Source organism: Rhipicephalus microplus, chromosome 1 (assembly GCF_043290135.1).
Source record: "Rhipicephalus microplus isolate Deutch F79 chromosome 1, USDA_Rmic, whole genome shotgun sequence".
Taxonomy (NCBI): Eukaryota; Metazoa; Arthropoda; class Arachnida; order Ixodida; family Ixodidae; genus Rhipicephalus; species Rhipicephalus microplus.
In genome coordinates this window covers 128,304,207-128,328,561 of record NC_134700.1, presented here as the reverse complement: position 1 = coordinate 128,328,561, position 24,355 = coordinate 128,304,207, and the positions used below count along the sequence as shown (strand labels likewise).

At 45.3% G+C, this 24,355-nt stretch overlaps 2 protein-coding genes across 2 annotated transcripts; both read left to right on the top strand.

Annotated features, from left to right (window-relative positions):
• The first annotated feature begins 1,167 nt into the window (after positions 1 to 1,167).
• LOC119178080 (uncharacterized) lies at positions 1,168 to 11,710 on the top strand. The gene is made up of 5 exons (XM_037429246.2): positions 1,168 to 1,263; positions 2,316 to 2,378; positions 10,870 to 10,882; positions 11,007 to 11,050; positions 11,280 to 11,710. Exons 2-5 carry the CDS (start codon positions 2,330 to 2,332, stop codon positions 11,588 to 11,590), a joined length of 417 nt encoding a protein of 138 aa, XP_037285143.2. The 5' UTR covers positions 1,168 to 1,263; positions 2,316 to 2,329; the 3' UTR covers positions 11,591 to 11,710.
• Positions 11,711 to 11,859: 149 nt separating this feature from the next.
• On the top strand, positions 11,860 to 23,342 carry LOC142797548 (uncharacterized). The gene is made up of 2 exons (XM_075887345.1): positions 11,860 to 12,646; positions 20,227 to 23,342. Exon 2 carries the CDS (start codon positions 22,402 to 22,404, stop codon positions 23,254 to 23,256), a length of 855 nt encoding a protein of 284 aa, XP_075743460.1. The 5' UTR covers positions 11,860 to 12,646; positions 20,227 to 22,401; the 3' UTR covers positions 23,257 to 23,342.
• Positions 23,343 to 24,355: the final 1,013 nt, after the last annotated feature.

The window sequence follows — 24,355 nt, the reverse complement described above, 5'->3', positions numbered from 1 at the left end:
CAGAAAATAAATCACAGCATATCCACAGAGTGAATGATGATTTGGGCGAAGCGCCCGTCAGCCCATCTGTGCTTCCGTCCGTCCATTTGGTCTTGCTTCCGTCCGTCCGTGCAACCATCCGAGTGTCCATCCATGCGTCTATGCGTCTGTCCGTGTGTCCGTCCGTGAGTACATCCACCCACCCATCTGTCTGTCTGTCTGTCTGTTCGTGGGTTCATCCATCCGTACGTCCGGACGCCTATCCATCCATCCGTCCATCTACTAGTCTGTCTGTTTGTCCGTCCATGCGTCCATCTAGCTAACACTCCAAGTAACGCCATTTGCAACCTCGCATCTCTTGTGGCACATAACCGCTCTAAAGCGGGTATGTGCCACTGAATTTGAAAACATTCAGGTTAGCGAGGCGTGTCGCTCCTCAGTTCAACACTGATTCGATGCTAACATTACAGCAACAGGTGTCGCGGGCTCTTTTCAAAAAATGTAGCTGCACTTTGGTCAGTAATAATTTGCTGACACTGTTTCGGTAAAAGTGCTAACTGCCGTTTGAGAATTTTTACTGTGCTTTTGTTAATGAAGTGCTTTTGGTAATAAATGAAGCCACTATGATAGACTTGTTATATATTATATTTACAATTCTGACATGTTTACTTCGCTATATGCTGGTGAAGACGGATAATGATGCTAAAATAAAGCTTTGCTGTCACAAATTCTTTGTTCAGGTTAGACCTAAGACAACAGCAAAGGCCTCATGACAGAATTTCACACTGTAAAAACGTGTTTCTGAATCAAATTTCAATATTTGCGCACTTTCACACGGGTTATTTGTGAGTTTCTGGACGTCCAATTGTGGTTTCTAACTTTGCACACAGATTACAGTCAAAATGTTATTTACGCACAATGCGGTGCCAATACTATTCTTCAGACGCCACAGAGTGCTTTGGCTCCGAGACAAATTAGCACACGCTGATAAGATGAAGGTCAGCATACACACGGGTGTTTTTCATGCCACACTGCGTACGCAGACAGGCACGCGCGTAGAGTATTTTATCGAGGCCGGAGCGTTATCTAACGTGCCAAGCGACGCCCCGTCCTGTTGGTATTTCCCAGATGAATCAATAATGTGTGAAAGACCTGGCACTCTGCCAGTGACACGAGGCAACGTAGAACCGTGACGTCTGTAACTATTCGAATAAATAAACGCGGTACGGACATATCGAGCCACTGTCCGGTTCCATACAGCACGTTCCGATCACTCAGAGAGTGGTAAGTACTGTTTCACTATTCTCAAAGTTATGTTTCGTAATGTCCAATGTAACGTTCGTAAATGCTTATACTTCTCACACAGTTTTACACTTATAAACTTCATTTCTTCAGCCATATTTTCGGCGTAATCATTTGACCCGCGATATTTAGTGACAGTCGTTGCCTTAAAAGGATGAAATTTCTATGGAATCGGTGCGCACGATACGCAGTTTAACCAAACTACAAGAAAGGTGTTTTAATCAACTTTTGAACATTTAAGTAAACTTAAAGTCATTCTAAACTGGGTGCATCAAAGTTTGATGCCCCCCCCCCCTTCAAACCAGACTGTATGCTTTCACGCTTAAGTCTTTTTCGTAACTGAAGCATCATTTATAAATGAGAAGCGTTTTAAAGTCGCACCTGCTCGCTAATCCGGTGTTGGCAGAGTTGTCGACACCCCCACTGCGCATGCTCACGTCTCGGCACGAGAGGCGAGAAAAAGCACAGTTACAGGGCGCACATTATCGATGTAGAGGCGCTAAAGTTGACATGTGTTAGGATAATTGGTTTTTCCTACTCATATCTCAAAGGTTAAATTGCCAGCACCATAAACCTGGCCACACAATTTCACCACGTTTCTGCATCCTTCATAGTAGTGGGCATGCATTTCTTACCACATTTAGCTAGAAATGAGGGTTTGTTGAATCAAATATTATATTTAATAGGCCGTAAAATAGACCCAGAATCCAAAATATTTACACTTTAGCATACCACTTTCATTTTTCAAAAGGTTCCCGCGATTAGTTTTCCGTCCACTCTCAAAGTAGTATTTTCTATCTTTTCGTCTCTATTCCTAGGCTCGTTACATGTATTGCACGGTGCAACTACACATACCTCTTCATAATCACAATATTACGAAGTGAAAAATGAGTTCCTGGTTGAAATTCAATGTGTGTTCTTCGTGAACTGAAAAGCCCAGTATACGAGGAAGTCGAAAGGCTTTTTAAAATAAGACCTGTGAGGACCCAAACAAGCATATATAGCAAACTAATTTGTTGTCTCTTGCCTTACAGACACGACACTCACGATGAAGTCATTCGCACTCGTTTTTTGCTATTCACTTTTTGCGGCTGCCTGTAAGTACCCCCACGGTTTATTTTTAATAGAACACAGAGGGAAGCTCATTTTTAGGCGACAAAAATACAATGTTCGTATACTGAATAGCTATATAGCTATATCAGACGAGCTATATTTTGGAAATTCAGTTTATATATATATATATATAAACATATATATATATATATATATATATATATATATATATATATATATATATATATATATATATATATATATATATATATATATATATATATATATATATATATATATATATATATATATATATATATATATATATATATATATATATATATATATATATATATATATATATATATATATATATATATATATATATATATATATATATATATATATATATATATATATATATATATATATATATATATATATATATATATATATATATATATATATATATATATATATATATATATATATATATATATATATATATATATATATATATATATATATATATATATATATATATATATATATATATATATATATATATATATATATATATATATATATATATATATATATATATATATATATATATATATATATATATATATATATATATATATATATATATCTGCCCGGTTCGACGCTGAAGACTCATTCACGTGCGAGCTGCGCGGGATAAATGAAGAATACAAGGTGCCGAATTTGGTAGAAACCAAAGTGTTCTGGACATTAGCAATTTTCACGAACTTGTTTGTTGGTAGGGCCCAAATTCATCCATTTTAGCTATTCTATTAAAGTCTACTTTCTTCAACTGTGCGTGACAAATCTGGTGTAAGTGCCGGGGAACAAACCCGCCCTCTTCTGAAGTTGGAGAGGGCAATTCGGAGCACAGGAAATTCAGACCCGCCGAGCTGACCTCTGTTCATCTGCATGGCAGCCGTCACCTTCGTGGTGAGGACCCTGAGGTTTCCCCTTTGGATGATGCAAGAACAGTCGTAGTTCTCAGTGGAGATGCTACTGAGATGATGTCCAAGGTCACGCCCACACAAATTGTGGTAGATCTGCCGATGACGCCCGAAACTTTCCATGGTGACGCACACGAAGACGCAGAGGACTGCACCGAGCAATTTGAGCACGTCACGAGCGGCAATGGCTTTGATGCTGCCCGGAAACTATAACGTGTTTGTTTTGTGTTAAAGGGTTCCTCACGAATGTGGTCTGAAACCGACGAGGCTGTCATCTCGAACTGGGATGACTTTCGACCGGAGCTGCTTGACCTCTACTTGAGTACTGATCGTAAGGAGAGAGCCAAAACCTCTCTGCAAGGACTAAACTAACGGAACAATGAAAGTTGATTGATATGACAGGTTTAACGCCCTAAAACCACCCTATAATTAGGAGGGACACTGTAGTGGACGGCTCCGGAAGTTTCGATCACCTGGTAACAATAAAAGTGTGCCCAATACTGTATGTAGAGGACGCCGAGCGGATCCTAACTTGAGTGAAAACAAAAAGCTTCGCCATCTAATGCGAGGTGTAAGACAGGAACTTTTAGCCGGTTTGGTTAGAAATCCGCCGTCCACCGTCGCGGAGTTTCGCTCCGAGTTGACGACAATAGAAATAATCCTTGAGCAATGAGCCAGAATGTACGACCGTGATCTGGGCACTGCCTCCGTTCACGCAGCACCCCCTACATTGGAAAACAGCATGGAGCTTTTACGGGATCTCGTAAAGTCTTTGGTGCGAGAGGAGCTCTAGAGGCACCGACTCGACCACAGCGTTTAAGCATTGTCATCACTGGCCGACGTCGTGAGTGAGGAAGTTAGACAGGCATTTTGGGATCCACAGCATATTCGGGAACGTCAGCTGCATGCCCAGCCACAAGTGTCAGCATCGTTATCGCAGAGAGTCCCATAAGCCGGTGCTCTACTGCTAAGACCTCCCATGCATAAGGACATCACAGCCACTTTAGTGTACAGCATTGCTCCACCAAGCGCACTTTTGCCATCGGATAGGATACAAAGGAAAACTGATATATGGCGCACCCCTGACAGGGTACCTTCCTGCTACCACTGTGGAGAGGCCGTCCAGCTGTATCGAATGTGCCAGTACCACCAGGATGGTTTTTGGCGAATCGCAATTAATGCACCTAGGCTTCAGAACGGGGAGCGTCTTCTCGGAAGCGAGCAGTACCTCTCGTCTGTTCAGTATCCGCATAGCATTCAGCCACATCGGCCTCGCTCGACAGCACCGTTGAGATATCGGTCACCAAGCCTCCGTCGATCATCAGCCTCTGCCACTGCAAGGCGTCCTACACCTAGCCCGGGTCGGGAAAACTAGAGCCAGTGACCTTTGGAAGTAATGCCGCTTCCGGTGCTGAAACAGAACCTCCATCGCTGACCCTGCTTGAAAGCGACGAACTAAGAGCCGATAGAATCATCACATTCCTTCCGACTTTCTTGTGTTTGTCGACAGCTAGGAAGTGAACGCACTAGTAGATATAGGTGCGGAGTACTCAGTAATCAGTAGTGAACTCGCCGAAACACACAACAAGGTACTGACTCCACGAGATAGCCCTCAAGTTCGCACCGCAGGGGAACACCTCATCGATCCGATCGGAACGTGTACCGCAGAAGTCGGAATAAGGGGTTTCACATACGTCGCCAGTTTCATCGTGCAGCCGGAATGCTTTAGAGCCATAATTGTCGGAATGGACTTCCTGAAGGCTAATGGTGCTGTAAATATCTTGCCGGAATCATGCTTCTTATTTTCAACCAAGCACGCAATTGCAACGTTTGACACCGAAGAAAAAATCATTGATTTCTGTAATGCGGACGACGACGTGGCGGTAACGTCAAGGTCCAGCGCAGCGGTCAGGTTGAGAACCAATGCGTTTACTGATCATGAAATGCTCGCTGACAGCAACACTACGTAAATACTCGAAAAGGGAATCTGGATGGCAAGGGGCCTTCAGCAGCGTCATGATGAATGTGCAAACGTCTTGCTGACAAACCTTGGGAATGAACCTTGCGAAGGTATTCATCACTGCAAATATCTATAACTTCGTCCAAGTTGGGAACCTGAGCACCTCTGAGATTACCTGATTTCCAAGACGTGGATTATGTACCGGAATTTATTGAGACAGACCAATGACTGTTGCCGAGCCAGGAGAGACAAGGAAAAAACTTCGTAATAGAGTTAGGCACCTGCTTTTCATTGTCATGTAAAGTCCGACGAACGCCCATTACGAAACACCGCATCATTGTCGACGAATCAGTCTGACCCATCAGCCAGCACACATAGAGGCAGTCACTAAATGTAATTCAGACGTCGGCGAGTCTATGTGCGTCACCGGGGGTACCAGTAAAGAAGAAAGACCAGTCCCTACGATTCTCGTATAGAATACCAAAGGCTTAACTCAGTCACTAACCGAGAAGTTTATCCCCTTCTCAGGATTGACGACACCCTCGATAGACTACGATATGCGAAGTTTTTTTCTCACCTATACCTTAAAAGTGCAGATACTGGTACTGGCAGATAGAAATGGACGAATGAGATTGTTAGAAAACTGCATTCGTGACACTGGAAGGGCTATACGAATTTAAGGTAGTTCTATTTAGTCTTTGTTACACTCCCGCAACGTTTAAGCGGGTGATGAAAAGCGTGCTCTCCGGACTGAAGTAGCAGTGTTGCCTCGTTTATCATCACAATGTTGTGGTTTTTTCGGCTACCTTCGAACAGCATGTCGAACGACTGCTATCTGTGCTTGAAGCTCTTAGTTTTGCGAAGCTGACCATAAAGCCACAGAAATGCCCCTTGCGCTTTCAAGAGTTCTTTTTTCTTGGAGATGACAGTGTAGAGCACATTCGCCCACACCCTGAGACAACCGCAGCAGTACACAATTTTCCGAAACCAATGAACAAAAAAGGTGCTAAGACGGTTCCTGGGATTTTTCACGCGCGGTTGAAAAAGTTGGCTTAAATACAATTGCTAAAATGGACGAACTTGTGCCCTGCAAACAAACAAGTTAGCGAAAACTGTTTATGTCAAGAGCACCGCGGCTTCTCCCTAACTCGGCACCTCGTCTTTTCATCTAACCGTGCCCAGTTCGCACGTGCCTGAGTCGTCAGCGTCGATCCTGACAGTCTTCACTGGAGCTTGTTACGCCTGAGAGTCCACACCGAACGTCAATGCCTCTGTGAAGGCAATCTATGTCAGGGCCAGCGATCGAGCCCACCTGACGCGATCAAGTCAGCGACGTCATCAAGCGGCGGCGCCGGTCTGTCACGCAACGCACATCAAGCTCCCTAACCCCACGAGCCCGATGAACCAATCGGCGCCTTCCAGTCTGGCGCATCTTACGGAATGCGTGGCAACATCCCTCGTCCTTGGTCGCAACCACATGCAGCGGCGGGTCCCCATTTGAGGATTCTGACATCACGGCCAGCGGCGCTTCTGGTTCGGCGTTGGTGACGCAAAGATCCACCCGGTGCCTATGAAAAAAGCCAAGCGGCGTGTCGCCAGCAGTTGACCTATGCGGCAGAGAGAAGCCGACAGATGAGTGCGAGAGTAGACACCTCGGCTCCTCGAGTCTCTAAGCTGTCGGCCCCAGTGCCGAATTTGCACGCCTCCATTTCTATGCGGTACATAAACCTTGCCTTAACTCACCGTCGTCTCGTCCGCTCCTCTGTCAGCTCTGCGCAAAAGCAGTCGCGAGCTGAGTAACACACGCTACCAAACGGCTGGTAACCTTGGCGGCGGAGTTCGGAGCAGTGGCGCCTTCGGGACCGTGCGTGCGTCGCGGCTTCGTAACACGCTTCGCTTGCTCTATTTTGCACGCACACCACACGCAACATTGAGGGCATAACAAACGACTGGCGTGTGAACTTTAAATGTTTCGTGTGTCAATATATATATATATATATATAGGGACGCAATCCGCGTTTTAATTGATTATATGAAATTTTTTACTGCAATCGAACATCAACAGAACCTTTTCTCGTTGTGTGCAAAGGAAGATGACCTGAAACAAAAAATGTACTTTTCAAGTTTAATATTCCTCCTGAATTTCTTGTGGCGAATTCCTTCTCTAGGTTATTTCATTTAAGATGTAGCCCTACGTTTTGTCAGAGTCCTTTATTACCCTTCATTGAAAACTCTGGATTTGTTTATGTGTTTCTCCTTTTCTGAGCAACTTGTCCGTTACATCATGATTCTTGCCCTTGACTGCATTGTTGCGACAATCAAGAGCAGTATAAATGAACCCAGCGCTTCAGAATAATATTTAGGCAAGGAAGTATCATTTAAACTTTAAGAGAAGTGCTACCAGAATTAGTATCCAGGGAACAAATACTTCTCTTTTTAAAGAAACTGTAGTTTCTTATGACGCAACGCCCTGTAATATATCTTAGCAAACATGATCACCACATTGATTGAATGTTATATAGGAATTTTTTCTGGCGTGTTTTAGTCGAAGGCTGGTTTTCGTTTTAGCATTCATCATGTCCCAGAATATTCTCCTATATAGACTCCATGAAGTATTGCATTTCCTTATTTATGATAATAATTATTGTACTTTTCTTTACCACTACCTTCATGAGAGCTTCAACATGCATTGCATGCGGAAACTTCTCATTAGTACTTTAGGTGATTGTGATTGCCTTGGCACGGTACCTCGTAAAGAAGAACAATAAGGTTCTCGGAGAACATGAAACAAGTTTTTAGCCTGTATTTGTTTTCTAATTTGATGATAACCAAACAATCCACTTTTTGATGACAGCGACTGCAAATAAAGTTGACTGTGTTAAATATTTGTAAACATTTTCCCGTAGGTGAGCATCGGCGTTAATTGTGGTCTTGCTTACATCATAAATAAAGATGCTCTTAGATATCTGAATAGTTCATAAAACGTAACCAGCAAGTCCATGAACTAGTACTGATGAGTGAAACAAGTGCGATATCTAAAATTCTTTATAAGACCACAAACACGTACTACACACAGTCTCCTGCGTAAGTGTAATATATTGTCTGAAATTTTCGCAAAACCACAATGAAAGAGTTGAACAGTTAAACATTACCTTTTGTACCATAAAGATTGGCAGATACCACGTAACTTGGTTATAAATGTTATGCGAAGCATGCGGAGGGAATGTGACCGTGTTGGAAATTTTGTATTGAGCGACGTACACGTTATGAAATGCCGATAAAAAAATATGTACAAATATTGCACGTGCCGGCGTCGGTTGAACAGTTGCAAATCTTTATACAACCAGTTCTTCGCACTTGCGCAACGATGCTAACAGGAACACGAGAAGCGCTGGGGCTTGCGTGCATAACAACCCTGGACACTGCTACATAAATCCACTTCGGCGAACGGCACTTAGCTACAAACTAGGTTAACGAGACGGAACGGCTGTATAATAGGATCGATTTGATATGTGGGGTTCAACTTCGCAAAACCATCATATGAATATGAGAGACGCCGTAGTGGAGGGCTCTGAAGTTTCGACCACCTGGGGTTCTTTAACGTGCACCCAAATCTGAGCACACGGGCTTACAACATTTCCGCCTCCATCGGAATTGTAGCCACCGCAGCCGGGATACGAACCCGCGAACTACGGGTCAGCAGTCGAGTACCTTAGCTACTAGGTCACCGCGGCGGGGCAGGCTGTATTATAGGAGTACACTTGTAATGCTTCCAAAACTGGATAGCATGCACTGCAACAACAATTGTAGTTTCCAAATATCGGGGCGTATTTGAGAAGTTCCAAGATTTGGCGTAGTTCTATGGTAGAATACTTTATTTCTGCCGATATCTGATTTTTAGTAACGCTCATGTGTTATTAGTAACGACGTGTGTTCTCGCCGTTCCTCGGTAGATACTAAGTGTCAATAACCTGTGGCACATACCCGCATACCAGCAGCACGTACCCGCACACGGGTATATGGCACTCTCTGGCGCAAAGTGGTTGACAATGTACGTGACGTGATTGTGTGAGCTGATGACCTGCCGCTGATATTTGTCCAGCCATCATCCTCACATACTAATTTTGGCTCACGGCAAGTTAAGAGGGTGATCACGAGAACACCCAGAAGTAAGCGGGCGGACAGACGGATAGATAGATAGATAGATAGATAGATAGATAGATAGATAGATAGATAGATAGATAGATAGATAGATAGGTGACAAATGTGCTTGCATTACGCAAAGAAATGTTTCGCATATACGATTCACATACAGTGATGCAGATGTGGAGGAGGAGGAGGAGGAATAAATGAGAAAGGACAGGGAGGTTAGCCAGTTCTCAGACCGGCTGGCTACCCTGTAGTTTGCACAGTGTCAATACGCTTCCTTTTGTACAGGGCTACAAATTTTGAGCTACCGTGCTTTAATTAGTCTTTGCAGTTTGATCAATTCTCTACATTCTCTAGAAAATTTCCAGGCTCTGCTTTAACTTTCTGTTTTATGCTCACTGCAAGTTCACCTCCTCTTGTACGCAAATTGATGTTATGGAAGTCATTGCATTTGGGCAAGAAGTTCATTTTTGTATTTTCCAGGCATTGGTATGGGCGAATCAATATTACCTTTCCGTCTACTGTTCCAATGACACAGAAATAACTGCTCTAATTTCACATTGCTTCATGGGAACACCATATCACATGACAAAAATGAATTGATTGACAGCATTGTCGTCAAGATAAATAAATTTCATAGCATGTGGCTCACCGCTTCAGTCGTAAAAGCAATGCGAAAGAGGTTTACTTATTATGAATGAAATTTATTTCAGCGTGCGCAAGAGCTGCCTTTTGCACCATATTTATCACAATAGCATTCCACGTATAACATGAATGACCTTATTGCGGTAGTATCTGATCAACAAAATACTCAAGTGTGTAAAAATACAGCATTTACTCAAAAGGTATGTTAGGTGTTGCTCGAACAGAAGAGCAAGACACTTGTTATGTGCACGTGCTCTTTGATTTGCCTCTCAGATTTGTCTCCAGCGTAGTTCACCAGCGATTCCGGTGCCTTAAGTATTGTTGTAGTTGCACATGCACAGGTTAGAATTTTTTAAGTAATTACCACAATAACTCAGACTCCTGTTACATTCTGGTCAACGAGCTCAGATGTTGAGGGAATATTTTTATCTTATAAGACACAGCACGACGTTTATTGTAATTTTTAGGCACTCTTCGGCTGCTAACCCGCAGGTCGCGGGTTCGATTCCCGGCTGCGGCGGCTGCATTTCCGATGGAGGCGGAAATGTTGTAGGCCCGTGTGCTCAGATTTGGGCGCACGTTAAAGAACCCCAGGTGGTCGAAATTTCCGGAGCCCTTTACTACGGCGTCTCTCATAATCATATGGTGGTTTTGGGACGTTAAACCCCACAAATCAATTTTTAGGCACTCTCATAAACAGCAAACTCTTTGCAGTGACTCATGACACTGTTACTATTGGTGATTTTGAAACAGATACTACAGTGATCTTTTTGTTTTTTTTTCACTTTGCAGGTGCTGCCCCATAGTGAGTACTGCGCCGTCATTTTCACCCATACTATGAATTTCGTTAGTCGGTGGATTTTTGGTCATTTAGGTTTTGATAGAGTAAACACGTTATGTAGTATTTATTTTAATGCTATTTTTTTCAGCGAGTCACGAAAAGTGAGTAATGGCACCGAGGAAACAGAACAAGGTACGTCATACTATGTGTATTTTATTCATATGCTTTAAAGCAGGTGTCCGTAACTTTTTGTGCCCGAAGACCGCGTTGCATGAAAGTCGTATGGCGGTACAGTTGTCTCAAATAATTAGTCACGCAATCACTTAACCACACAAGCAATGAGCATCACAGCAATACGGTGTTTTCAGGCACGTGCCATTATAAGTACATAAGCTTAATCGGTGCCACTTTTTCTGTGCAGACGAATTTCTACGAGATGCTCTGACCACGATTTGTCGTGCTGTGGAATCATGGGTTGAAAATAACACGGCACTGGAACCAATGGAGTTGCAGCGACGTCTTGAGAAGCTAGTTGATGACACGTTGGAACAAAACAAGGCATTCGCTGCTATTGGGAATGAAGAAGAAGAAGATGATGACTCCGTAATTGAATACGGACTTGGCAAGAAACTGAAGAAGTGGAGGAAGAAGGCGAAGAAAGCGCTGATCGATGCTGCAAAAGCGGTCGCTATCCAGAAGGCAGTCGGTGCTGCAGCTGCTGCTGTAGGATGAAACATATCAAGACATCATAACATCTGAAAAAACAAGGCGTTGATGCTCTCGATGGTGTTTTATTTTGCCAGCAAAGGCTCCAAGCAAAAGATGCGTTTCACTATAAACAGTTACGTTTGAGTCGTATGGTTTTGTTTCCTTCTGAAAGGTGTGCGATATATTGTGTACCAAGCTGCACCTAGCCAGATGGTAATGATCTGCCAATCGGCAAACAAAAATGTAGAGCTCACTCAGACTAACTCAAGAAACCTATTTTGCGTCTTGGGCTCACTCGGACTCAACTCACCAAAATTTTCCTCAATGAACTCATTTCAGCTAAAACTGACTGATAGGCTACTGCAGACACGCGTATTCGGAAAACTCGTATATGTGTGTTTACAAATGTTTAGGCAAGCGACATTGTTGTTACGAACACCTAGTGCCGGTCTTTTGTCATTCTTTTCTCCGTCTTGATGATTACGATGCTACTGGTATACGTAGCAATTTTTTCCTCAGCCAGATTCAGACCTTGCTTCCCAAAAGATTACTCATCGTACCAACTCAGACTCGGACTCAGGGCTCAGTATGAGTTAAAGTGAGTCTGATTTGTGCAATTCATGACCCAGTTAGTCAATATTTGATTCATGGACAATGGTGCAAATATGTTTAGCTCTGGTATCTTGAGTCATCGGTGCTGAATCACCTTTTGATCTTTGACCGTCACGTATGAGGTTTCATCGGTTCAATGAAATCTATCAGAGACATTATTATTATTATTATTATTATTATTATTATTATTATTATTATTATTATTATTATTATTATTATTATTATTATTATTATTATTATTATTATTATATCGTTATGCATGAAGAGGACCAGGACGTATACGGCTGAAGGAGCCGTTTATTTTGGTCGCGATGAGAAGCGCCGGAGCGGCCAACAGGTTGATGATCGCAGCGTCACCGTCTTTTTCTCTTGCTCCAGCTTGGGATGACCAGCACGTTCACTCATCTACGTTTTCTTTCAAGGCATGCGCAACATTCCTCTCCTAGCAGACGAAACCCGCCGGGCGAGGTAATTGATTGGCCTTTGTGTGTACAACTTCTGTCGAACGACATAGGCTGCTTGAGTTTTAGTGGCTCTTCTACCACTTCTCGTGAGGCGAGCTATTGTGTACGTGACTTCCGTGATTTTGTTGAGAACAACAAACAGTCCGTCATAAGTGGCCAAGAACTTTCGGCACAACCCGCGTCTTCGTGCCGGAGTCCAGAGCCACACTAAGTCGCCTAGATGGTAAGTTACAGGCCGGTGGCGGACGTCGTAGCGTGCCTCCAATTTTTCCTGTGATGCCAAAGTACGTAGACCAGCAATACGACGCGCCTCTTCTGCAAGGCAGATTATTTCAGCGACTGAGAGGTTCTTGTGCGCCGAGAATGGCAAAACTGTGTCGAGTATGTGCCGTGGCGGTCGTGCGTACATCAAGAAAAAAGGGCTATAGCCTGTTGTCTCGTGCTTAGCGGTGTTGAACGCGTACGTTATAAAAGGTAGCACGTCATCCCAGTTCTTGTGGTCGGATGCCGCATACACAGAGATCATGTTTACAATTGTGCGGTTGGTGCGCTCCGTGAGCCTATTTGTATGCGGATGGTATGGCGACGAGTGACGAAGGTGGGACTCACTCAATCGAAGCACCTCTTCTACTATATCTGCCGCGAATTGTCGTCCACGATCACTGATGATCACGTGAGATGGGCCACGTCGGAGGATAGCGTGCTCCAGCAGGAACACAGAGACGTCCCGGGCAGTTGCGGTTGGTATGGCCGCCGTCTCGCAGTAGCGCGTGAGGTATTCGACGCCTACAATTATCCAGCGATTTCCCTTAGCTGACTTTGAAAAAGGACCCACGAGGTCAATTCCCACTTGTTGGAAAGGCTTGCTAGGAGGTGGCAAGGGCTGTAGAAGACAAGCCGGAGCAGTAGATGGGCGTTTGTAGCGTTGAAACTTCTTGCATCGACGGACTGTCACAGTCCCGGCCAACAAAAGCGTTTTTTAGCATGGTAGAGCATCCGCGAGGAACCTAATTGTCCGGACGTAGGATCGTCGTGCATAGCACTTAAAATCGCTTTCCGAAGGCTTTCCGGCACTACCAGGAGGAAACGTGCGCCAGGGCTGGAAAAGGTCTTTTTATACAGGAGTCCGCTGTGTACACAAAAATTTCATGCCGTAGGAGCTCTGCAGAGCGATAATAGCTTGGTGTCTTTTCGCTGTTCGTCTTTAAAAGTACTGAGGTCGGGAAACTTTGGTGACCTAGCAACTACGAGGTGGTCGAGGCCATCGGCGTCACCGTCTGTAGTGTTCAGTGGCGTACGCTACTGGCTATCTGCGTTGACGTGTCGTTGACCGCTTTTGTACGAAAATATGAAGTTATACTCCTAGAGCCGAAGTGCCCAGCGCACTAGACGGCCGCAAGTGTCCCAAAGGTTGACGAGCTAACACAATGGGTGGTGGTCGGTGATGACTGTAAAAGAGCGTCCATACAGGTAAGACGGTATAATTCTTCTCAAGCCTACTCAATTAGCGACTTGCGTATGTGATCATGTGCTCGCGGTTACCATAGCGTTGAACTAGGACGGCACCAATTCCTATGCCCCTGGCATCCGTGTGCAGCTCTGTTGGAGCTGATGGGTTGAAGTGTTGTAGAACAGGCCGCGACGTTACGAGGAACTTGAGTTGACGAAAAGAGGAGTCACACTGCGGAGTCCACTCGAAGGGAATATTCTTCCGTAGCAAACGTGTCAGCGGATACGCGACATCGGCAAATTTAGGTATAAAGCGGCGAAAATCAGAGCAAATCCCAAGAAAACTTCGGAGCTCCTTAACAGAGCGCGGCGCACTGAACGTTTCAACGGCTGCTGTCTTCTGGGGATCTCGATGGATGCCATCCTGATTGACTAGGTGTCAGAGAACAAGGATTTGTTGGTCTCCGAAATGGCATTTATTTGAGTTAAGAACAAGGCCAGTATTTTTTATGCAAGTCAGTACAGTATTCATACGTGAATTGTGTTCGCTGAAGGTGCGGCCAAAGATGACGACGCCGTCAAGATAGCGCATGCAAATGCACCACTTCAAGCCACGAAGAAGTGCCCATAAATCGTTCGAACCTAGCCGGTGCGTTGCACAGTCCAAATTGCATCACGTTGAATTCAAAAATGTCATCAGGGGTTAAAAATGCTGTCTTTTCTGTATCTTCAGGGTGCATGGGCATTTGCCAGTAGCCAGATCATAAGTCTACAGAGGAAATTTAAGAGGCCAAATGTAGACGGTCGATGGCATCATCAACACGTTGAAGTGGGTTCAAGTCTTTTTTTTCGTTAAAGGATTCAATCGGCGCTTGTCGACGCAAAATTTGCAGGATTCCTCTTTCTTTTTAACGAGAACCACTGGAGCTGCCCATGGACTCGCCGACTTTTGAATGACTCCATTTTGAATCAATTGGTTTACCTGCTCATTAATAATCCACCGCGCAGGTGTCAAAACACGGTATGGCTTTTGTCGAATCAGATTGGCCAAACCCGTGTTGATGGTGTGACATGTCCAAGAAGTAGAGATTAAAGGCGCTTTGTCTTTCTGCGCTAAGTTGTATGCAGAGACGCGCTTTGAAAGTACATTCACCAATGTTCGGCGTTCCCTTGTGCTCATTGACTTATTAACCATTCACAGAAGAGCCATTTCCAAACTGGGACTACGATGTTCTTCCGGCGCATCTCTAAGCTCGGTCACCAATAAGTCCTCGTGCTGCCCACTGATGCCGGCTAACTTTAGGCCATTTGGTAACATCACGGGCTCTGTGGAACTATTGACAGTTCATAAACCAGCGCGTCCACGTGTGATCGACACCACACAATGTGGGATCAACGCATTCTTTTTCATGCAGTTGGTGTACGCTGGTTCTGCGTTGGCATCAAAGTTGGCGGAATTGCTGTTACTACTACTAACAGGTGCATGCACGGTTGATAACGGTGGTATGAAACTGTCACCACAGACACACAATGCCGTCTCACCATCCACAGGGGTTTCCAAGAGTGCTGGCGCAACGTGATCACTCAAGAATATCGTTCCTGCGCGGCACCTAAATAAAACCTTCCGTTCTAAGGTATCTGGGAAACACGCACTCATGACAGAAATTTCCGCCCCCGTGTCCACCAAAGCCATCACAGGCACTCACCTGAGTGCCTGTGAGGAGTTATTTCTGATATTAGGACATCTCCGGTGACTTCACCTCCATCAGCCGCGCTTGCTAGTTTTTCTGTGGAAAAGGAGACGTGTTGTGACGCCGCGGTGAAGGAGAACGGGGAACACGAGGTGGTATAGGCGTCAAGCTCTTGTCAGATGTAGTGGAGTGATTCGGGAGGTTGCTTGTCTAGTAGTTGTCGCGAAGAAGTAGGTGTGTTGTCCTCGAGTCAACGTGCGGTCGATCAGACGATCATGTAGAGTGTTCTGATGGGCCATAGTACGTTGCTCGCGGGTCGTCGCGAAGTCGTTCTGAAGGCAGTGCAAAGTGTGGTGTGTGGCCATACCATGGGGCTACACTTCGAGGGTTGCAAAATCGTGAAATATGTCCTGGGAGACCACAATAGTAGCAAACTGTGAGAGGTCGAGGTATTGTTTGTTCATCGATAAATCGAAGATCGTCTTCCCTGGCGTTGTGGCTTGGTTCGTGCCGTATATCATAGGGACAGAGCGGGCGTCGCGAAGAAGGCGGATACTGAGGGCGCCGGTCATGGCGAGGAGCTGGCAAGCGTTTTGTTCTTTTTGTCAGTGGGAGTGCGCTGTACTCAACAGCTGCTGCACTAACCATCGATTGCCAAGGGGTTGTAGAAGGCGGCGGCACAGTCACAGCCTCACGTGGCTTATATACCGAATGTTGGTCGCATTCAGAATGGTGATCGACAGCTTAGTGTCTCTGTTCTCCATAGCGAAAAAGTTCTTCGCGAACAATCTGTGGAATCATCGAGGACAGGTTTAGGCAGGAGCACGTGCCGATGCTGGCAACCGTTGTAACATTCCTGAGCCGGCCGAACTTTGGAGCAATTCTGCGCATTTTGAGCTGTTCGAAACTTCGGCTATGCCAATTGACGTCGGACATCGAACTCAGGTTCTGTTTTCTGATGAGAAAATTATAGACATCTTCAGCTATGCCTTTAAGCAAATGTCCTACTTTGTCTTCTTCTCATATCTGAGCATTGACCACCTTGCAGAGCTTCAGCACATCCTCTATATACGTGGTGCATGTCTCACCTGGAAGCTGCGCGCGTTAAGACAAAGTCTGGTCAGCCCGCTTCCTTTTGGCGTTCGAGTCCCCGAAACACGCTTTCAGCTCCGCAACAAAAACGTCCCACGCTGTCAGTGTGTCCTCGTGGTTTTTGTACCGCACGAGCGCAGTATCCGTAAGGCAAAAGACCGCAGTGCTGAGCTGAGCGGCGGCGTCCCAGCCGTTGGACTTGCTGACTCGCTTGTACTGGACGAGCCACGCGTTGACATCTCTTCCCGAGTTTCCTACGAAGTTTGGTGGGGCTCGGTAATATGACACGGAACATATTGGAGCTGACCTTGAAGAGTTAGATGGCTGATCTCGGGCAATTACAATCGGCGCAGATGGGAGTCCGACAAGGCGGTGGCTGCGGCGAAGTCCTGGTATACTGAAGCTCCCGTCGATGGGTTGGTCTTAACCAGCTCCTCTACCAATCTGTTACGCACAAACAGGACCAGGACGTATATGGCTGAAGGGGCCGTTTATTTTGGTCGCGAAGAGAAGCGCCAGAGTGGCCAGCAGGTTGATGATCGCAGCGTGATCGTCTTTTTCTCTTGCTCTAGCTTGGGAGGGCCAGCACGTTCACCCACCTTCGTTTTCTTTCCAGGCAAGCGCAACAATAATAATAAATATTATTAATAATATTGTTACATCATTGGTGGCTTAAGATCCTAAAACCACTATGTGAGTGTCAGAGACGCCGTAGTGAAAAGCTCCGGAAACTCCAGCTAACTGGGCTCCTGTACCAAGCACATTGATTTATGTTCGCGGGCTTCAGATATTTAGCCTCTATCAAAAATTTACCTTCGGGAACATCGGGTTAGCAGTCAAGCGACACCAGACCAAAGTGGTAGGGCTATGTCATTGTCATTGAAAGAAATGACTCTCGCAGTATATTTTTGTCAGAAATTTCTCAGGAAAGAGTAAGTGGGAAGAAAACTCATGGAAGATCCTCTCTTCTTCGGTAATTTACGGCTCGAGTCAATAGACCATGAGTTGGTGTATGAGCTATTGTGCGTTGAATTATGCGTTAGTAATATGTAGCATAAACCATCATCGATCTCGCTATTTCATCATTGATCTCGCTATTTTACTTTTCTGCTGTTACTTGTGTCGGACAGACGTTCTCGTTTCACGAAGCAAAACACAAACACATAAACAAATGAAATGATGTATGGTTGGTTTTAGCTAGTGCGCAGACACTCAAATCTTCGCTTTTAAGGAAGAAAATGACAGCACATCACAAACGTTCCTTATGACATAAAGAAATAAACGTTCATGTGCCGTCTTCCAGTGTGATGTTCTTTCAGGCCAGTCAGGGCCAGTTGTCACAGATCCTGTTAATTGGAGAGGCGATTGCCGGGCTAAATCCAAGGGCCGAAGTATCGGCCCCCCGAACCGCACCACGAAAGCGTGTACATTAGAAGTGGTCCTACTTGGCGCGCCAGCGGACGCCGGCTGTGCCCCAAAGAACAAGTCAGAGCCGAGAGTTGATAAACGAAACAAAATTATATTCTCAATTATGGCAGATCAAAACGATACACAAGTATGCACACTCGACATTAGTTGAATACAATATGTCACCAATCAAACAATGTACTACACAGTACAATCAGCCACACTCGAAACAACGAACACAGACAACAATACGCACTACAATGCAGTCGCATGCATCGAACAACCAAGACACTTAAAGACTAAAGAGTTAGAAAACTTATTCAGTCTAAAGTTCTTGGAACAAAAGTCTGGATGATACTCTTCCAAGAATCACTCACTCAAAGTCCAGCGTCGTTGTCGTTCCGCTGCCCCCGAAGTTTCTCTTCAAGGAAACCTCGCGACTTCACTTGGCCGCTCTCCAAGCTTCAAACCTCTTCGCCGGAACACGTTGGTTTCTCACACGCAGCTGTTGCCACGCGTCTTCGCTCGATAGTGGTAGACACACACTCTTGCCTGTAGCTCGAGTCTTCACCCCTCAGGTGGAAATCCTCTTCTTCTCCACTTCCTTCTTCTCCTCCTTTGTCACGGAAGACAAAAGGCTTCGCCCACAAGGCGGTACACCCTACGCACTCTGGCGCATACTTTCTTCTTCTCCTGCTTTGTCACTAAGGACAAAACCTTCACCGACAGACGTGGCGGGATACCCTACGCACTCTGGCGTTAACTTCCTTCTTATGCTGCTCTCCCATTTGGGCTGCTCGATTAAATACCTTCCGCGCGAGATTCCAGAAAGTTCTCATCATTTCGTCGGCGCGATACGCAGCAAAGGCTGGGGAGAGGGCGAGACAGTTCGAAGGCCGTCCGCGACGAATGACGCACCCCGGCATCACCACGCCCCTTTCCATCTGGAACGTTCCAGGGCTTGCTCGGGCGCCGATGAGAGGAGGTTTGTCGGCGAACCCACGCTTCCGAGGGCAGAGGGACGCGCGCCCGGGGAGTCTTTGAATGCTTGTTTTCTTTTTTTTTTATCGTTGACCTCGAGGCATTCTTCTGGCGTTTCGTCGCGAGAATTTGGCGGCGCGCCCCTTTTGAGCGCTCATTTTGTGACACCAGTGTAGTTCAAAGTTTAAAGCTTACTTAGTAATAACGACATGTACAGAATATAGACATTTATTACAGAAAAAAATTCATGGCGCAAACACTGTAAGGGGAGCTTATAATGGGAAAAAAGGAAATACTACACAACAGCAAAATGGATGGAGCATATTATTCATAGAACAGTGTTAAAGGGAAAATACAGGAATATAACAGTTGTATTAACAGCAAACAGTTTCCTATCTTTCTATTTTCTGTTACAAGAGTCATCCCATAATCAATTCCTCCTTGCAGGTTACTAGTTATTCTTTTAGACTTATCCGAGCATCCGCGTTAGTAGGGATTCATTCACGAAGTTTATTCCACAGTTATGTTCTTTAAAGCTCGTTTTTTTTAATACCTGTAGACAGTGTCTCGCAAAGTGTAATACAAGGATTTATACAAAAATGTCTGGGCTTTTTTCGCCTTTATTGTACTGTTCATTGTACTCCAATCTGCCAGGTCACGATGTCTTGAAAGGAGTGCGTAAAATGTATGTCTCTCCTAATTCAAAATCATTGTTCTTCGAACTACATACTGAAACGCGTCTCCTCATATCATGGTTAAAAAGAAAATAATTTTTTTGTTTACTGCTGCCTGTATGTTGTGCCGGAGACCAAAGAACAATTCTTTGTTAGTTGCAAAAATGCAATCTTGTTCTGGGGTGTCCTCCAGCGGGCTTTGAAAAAAGGTTTTGATATTTGCTACACTAAACGTTATGTTTTGCCAAAATCACTTGATCAAGTGCCTTTCGATATGTTTTTATTCACAGGTACGCACAAGGTACCGTAAGACGGAAATGCAGTACCCAACAGCTCTTCTAGCATACATTTTATTAAAATGGCTGTTCCCACAAAAGACATTTACAATGAAATTCACTTCAAAGCGGACTGGTACCCCGTGTTGGTGAGGTGCTTCATCTCGTCACCTTTTCCATAACGCAATTTGAAGAACTGTCACTGCTCTACTCAACAATTTTATTCGTTGAGCATTTTCTCAGAAACGCTAGAGCGCTTATTGTCGCTGCTCGATTACACGGATGTCCCACAGTAACAGTGCCGTTTTATGTTCATTCTGGTACACATTTTAATAAATATACATGCACCTCATAAGAGGCCTAAGACTTCGGCGATGAGGGACATTCCATGGTACCTGATAACCTAACGACCGAAGACAGACAAGTTATCGACATGGTCAGAACCCTTGTAAGTGCTATGAGCGTGCTGTTGAGAAAGATGCTGACACCGACAGCTCGAAGCATGTTGCGACTGCTTGACACTATTACTCCAGTTCTCACAAGCCTTCAGAAAATTGCTGTTCGAGAACAGAAACGCCGCTACCATGGCTTCACCATCGGCAATATTTTAGGCGCATAGGACCAAGCATACAAGTTACATAATGCAACCGATGTGCTCATTTGATTGAGACACGTGTGTGACTCGTCCGCTGCGATTTCAAGCACAGAGCTGTCATCATGTAGTCATCAGTAACATTTCTCTCCTTTTCTCTCTCCAAACTTTATTCCCCTTATTCCCTCCCCCAGTGCAAAGTAGCCTACCTAACTGAGCCATGCTTAACCTCTCTGCGTTTTTTTTCACCTTTATTCTCCCTCTATCCCCAAAGAAGCGAAAATTGCAGTGTTGTGTTATGGTAGCGTGTTGGACTTGCAATCTGATGTTCGTTTTGAGGATGAAGGTTGAAGTCACACTAAGTCATATTTTTTACTATTTTTCTGTTTTTGTACTACTCGTATTTGGCCATTCTTACTGCTTGTGCTTGACAAAATCTGTCAAAAATCAATTACCAGCCCGATATCGGCAGAAGTACTGCTTTTTAATTTGTGAAGTGTACTCCCTTCGGCGGGTACATGTTACTCTGCGTCTGGCTGCGTTAAGTTACTCTGTTGAGGTGGACTACGTTCACTCTTTTTGACGAAATCACAATTTTCTGCCCGAAAAAGAGGTGACTTACAGTGGCAAAGAAAGCGAACTATGGAACAAGAAAGTACAGTTCCGAAGACACTGCTCAGCACTCCGTATAAAGTGTCTACGGCTGATATTATTCGTCCCCTTGTGCATTAGTACCTCGGCTCGGCAACAAAATGTTCACCCACAGTCACTCAAGAAACACATTTTGCCATTTCGTCTCACTCCGACTCAGGCTCATCAAATTTGTCTGAGTTGGACTGGCTTGACTCAGACTAACCAAACGATTGCTCAGTCGTATTCAATCCGACAGGCTCTCATGCTGCAATCCGAGTCTAAGCGAATTTGGTGAGTCCACTCACGAGCCAGTTGGCTGATCTGTGCTGCCCCGGCTGCATTTCCGATGTAGGCGGAAATGTTGTAGGCCCGTGTGCTCAGATTTGGGTGCACGTTAAAGAACCCCAGGTGGTCGAAATCTCCGGAGCCCTCAACTACGGCGTCTCTCATAATGAAATGGTGGTTTTGGGACGTTAAACCCCACATATCAATCAATAAATCAATGTGCTGCCCCGGCACACTTCATGAAAATGGAATCTCATGTACGTCACTAACTACCGCACACAGTATGTCCCAATCTTCTTGCGCTTCGGTTAAATAATTTATTCAACAAGCTTATTCAATAGTTTTTAAAACAAAGAAGCAGGTCTGAAAATTGCTAAGGAGAAAACTGAATATTGGTTTACAAAAAAAGATTTTTAGACATTTTTAATTTTCAACAATTTTTACTTTCAGAATTTCACAAAGTAACGCAAAAAAACACAGCATATCGATGGACTGCATGATCATGAGTGGGACGAAGCGACCGTCAGTCTGTCCGCGCTTCCATCCGTCTGTTCGTTCTAGCACCGCCCATCCGTCTTCTACACAGACTTGGCCTTAACCCGATATCTGACCAAGACCCTCTGCAGCCTGTACCAGAGCTCTGGCGTCAAAAGCTATGGGTGGAACCTCTACCCCGTAATATGAACCCCGACCTCCATCCTGGCCGTAGACTAGCACGCGCCGCGGCCCTTCATACGCGACACTCCGATCGTCCTGGTGTTTTCTACGTGGACGTCTCGGGCCCCTCCCCCTCGGGTCACTTCACGGCTGCCGTGATTACAGAGGGCAAACACGTAGATGGCCTCTCTTTTCGAGCAGACACAGTAACGCACGCTGAAGAGGTTGCCATAGCTTTGGCCGCCTCTCACCCTGCCTCACGCACCATCCTGACGGACTCGCGCTCGGCCTGTTCTCAGTACCTTCAGGGTTCCATTGCCCCGCTGGCGGCTAGCCTGCTACAGGCAGCCTCTTGGCGCTTTAACCCTCATCCCATTCGTATAGTCTGGACCCCAGGCCACTCGGGCCTGCCCGGCAACGAGGCGGCAAATGCCGCTGCCCGCGCTTCTCCTGTCCGGGCCGTTGCCCCTTCATGTCCCGAGACGGAATCTGGCAATACCAACCTGACGCGCTTTCGCGAAATTTCGGCTTATTACCGGGCTTCGCGCCGCCTCTACCCGGACCCCGCACGCGGTTTGGAGAAAGCGGACGAACGACTGCTACGCCCCCTGCAGACAAACACCTTTATCAGTCCGGCGGTCGCCAGGCACTTTTTGCTGGAAATCAATGGCACCTGCTCGACCTGTCATGTCCTCGCCGACACATATCACGTTGTAGCATCGTGCCCAGTTAATCCCGTCCCTTTCTCACCCCCTTTTCCTATCCCGACTAGAGAGGCTTGGGAGGAGCACCTGCTCGGCTGCTCTACCTTGGCTGCACAACGCTCCTTGGTGGAGCGCGCACGGGCAGCTTCCAGCTCCACTGGCGTCCCGGAATAGGGTCTTGCCACTCTAGCACGCCGATGGGCCACGTCGGCACTCTCTAGTATACTTTTTCCGAAATAAATGTTTTTTACCACCACCTACCACCACCACCATCCATGCATCTGTCTGCGTGACCGTCAATCCGCCCGTCAGTCTGTCCTGGCATCCGTCCACCCGTCCTTCCATGCACTCGTCCGTGCGTCCATCCAGACATCCTTTCTTCAATCCATCCGTGCATCCACGCGTTCGTCTGTGCATCCATCCATCCGTCCGTTCATCTGTCCCTGCGTCCGTTCATTTAATTACCACTCTAAGTACCACCATCTCGCATCTTTGCATCATATATTCATGATATAGAAGTACCAACATCTAGCGGACATTCCAAAGAGTAAATGAAAGATGGCATGACCAGACAATAGGAGCGGTAAGTGTGCACTGTCTTACAACCTGTGCTCCGTGTCTAGTTCCCACCTTTCACCACCGCTATCTCAAGGCACTGTGGTCCAACCCTCGCTAAACCTTTCTGAAACCTAGGAGATTACGCCCAGCGAGTTTAACGTGGTTAGCTTTTCTGGTTAGACAGTGCTCAGAGTGCGTCCTTCATTTGCTATTTTTTTTTAAAGCGAAGCATTTCTCAGCGAACTTCGGCGACTTTGAGCGTATCTATCTATCTAGCCGCCTACGACTTTTAACTCTCCTGGCCATTTCTATAATGGTATCGATACCAAACTTGGTATCGAATAGCATGACTGTATGAAGAACATGTTTGGCAAGTCATGACATGAAAATCATGACATGCATGTCTTGAGTGTCCTGATTTACTTTTCCTGATCCTGCAGCTCTTGCAGCGGTTTCGTTCATGCACATGGCATGTTGCAAAACTGGTATGGTATGATATGATTGCACGGTGAACACATGTGATAGACCCTAAAATGAAAATCATTGTATGCTTGTCATGTAACAACATGACTACATGCCACGCTAATGATGCGCTGGCAGCCGTTTTCCTAGCTTCACTTATACCAAATTTAGTATTACGGGACGTGAATGGACGACAAAGCTATAATACTGGTGCAAACAAGATGAACTTGAGATGCGTGTCATGTAACATGTC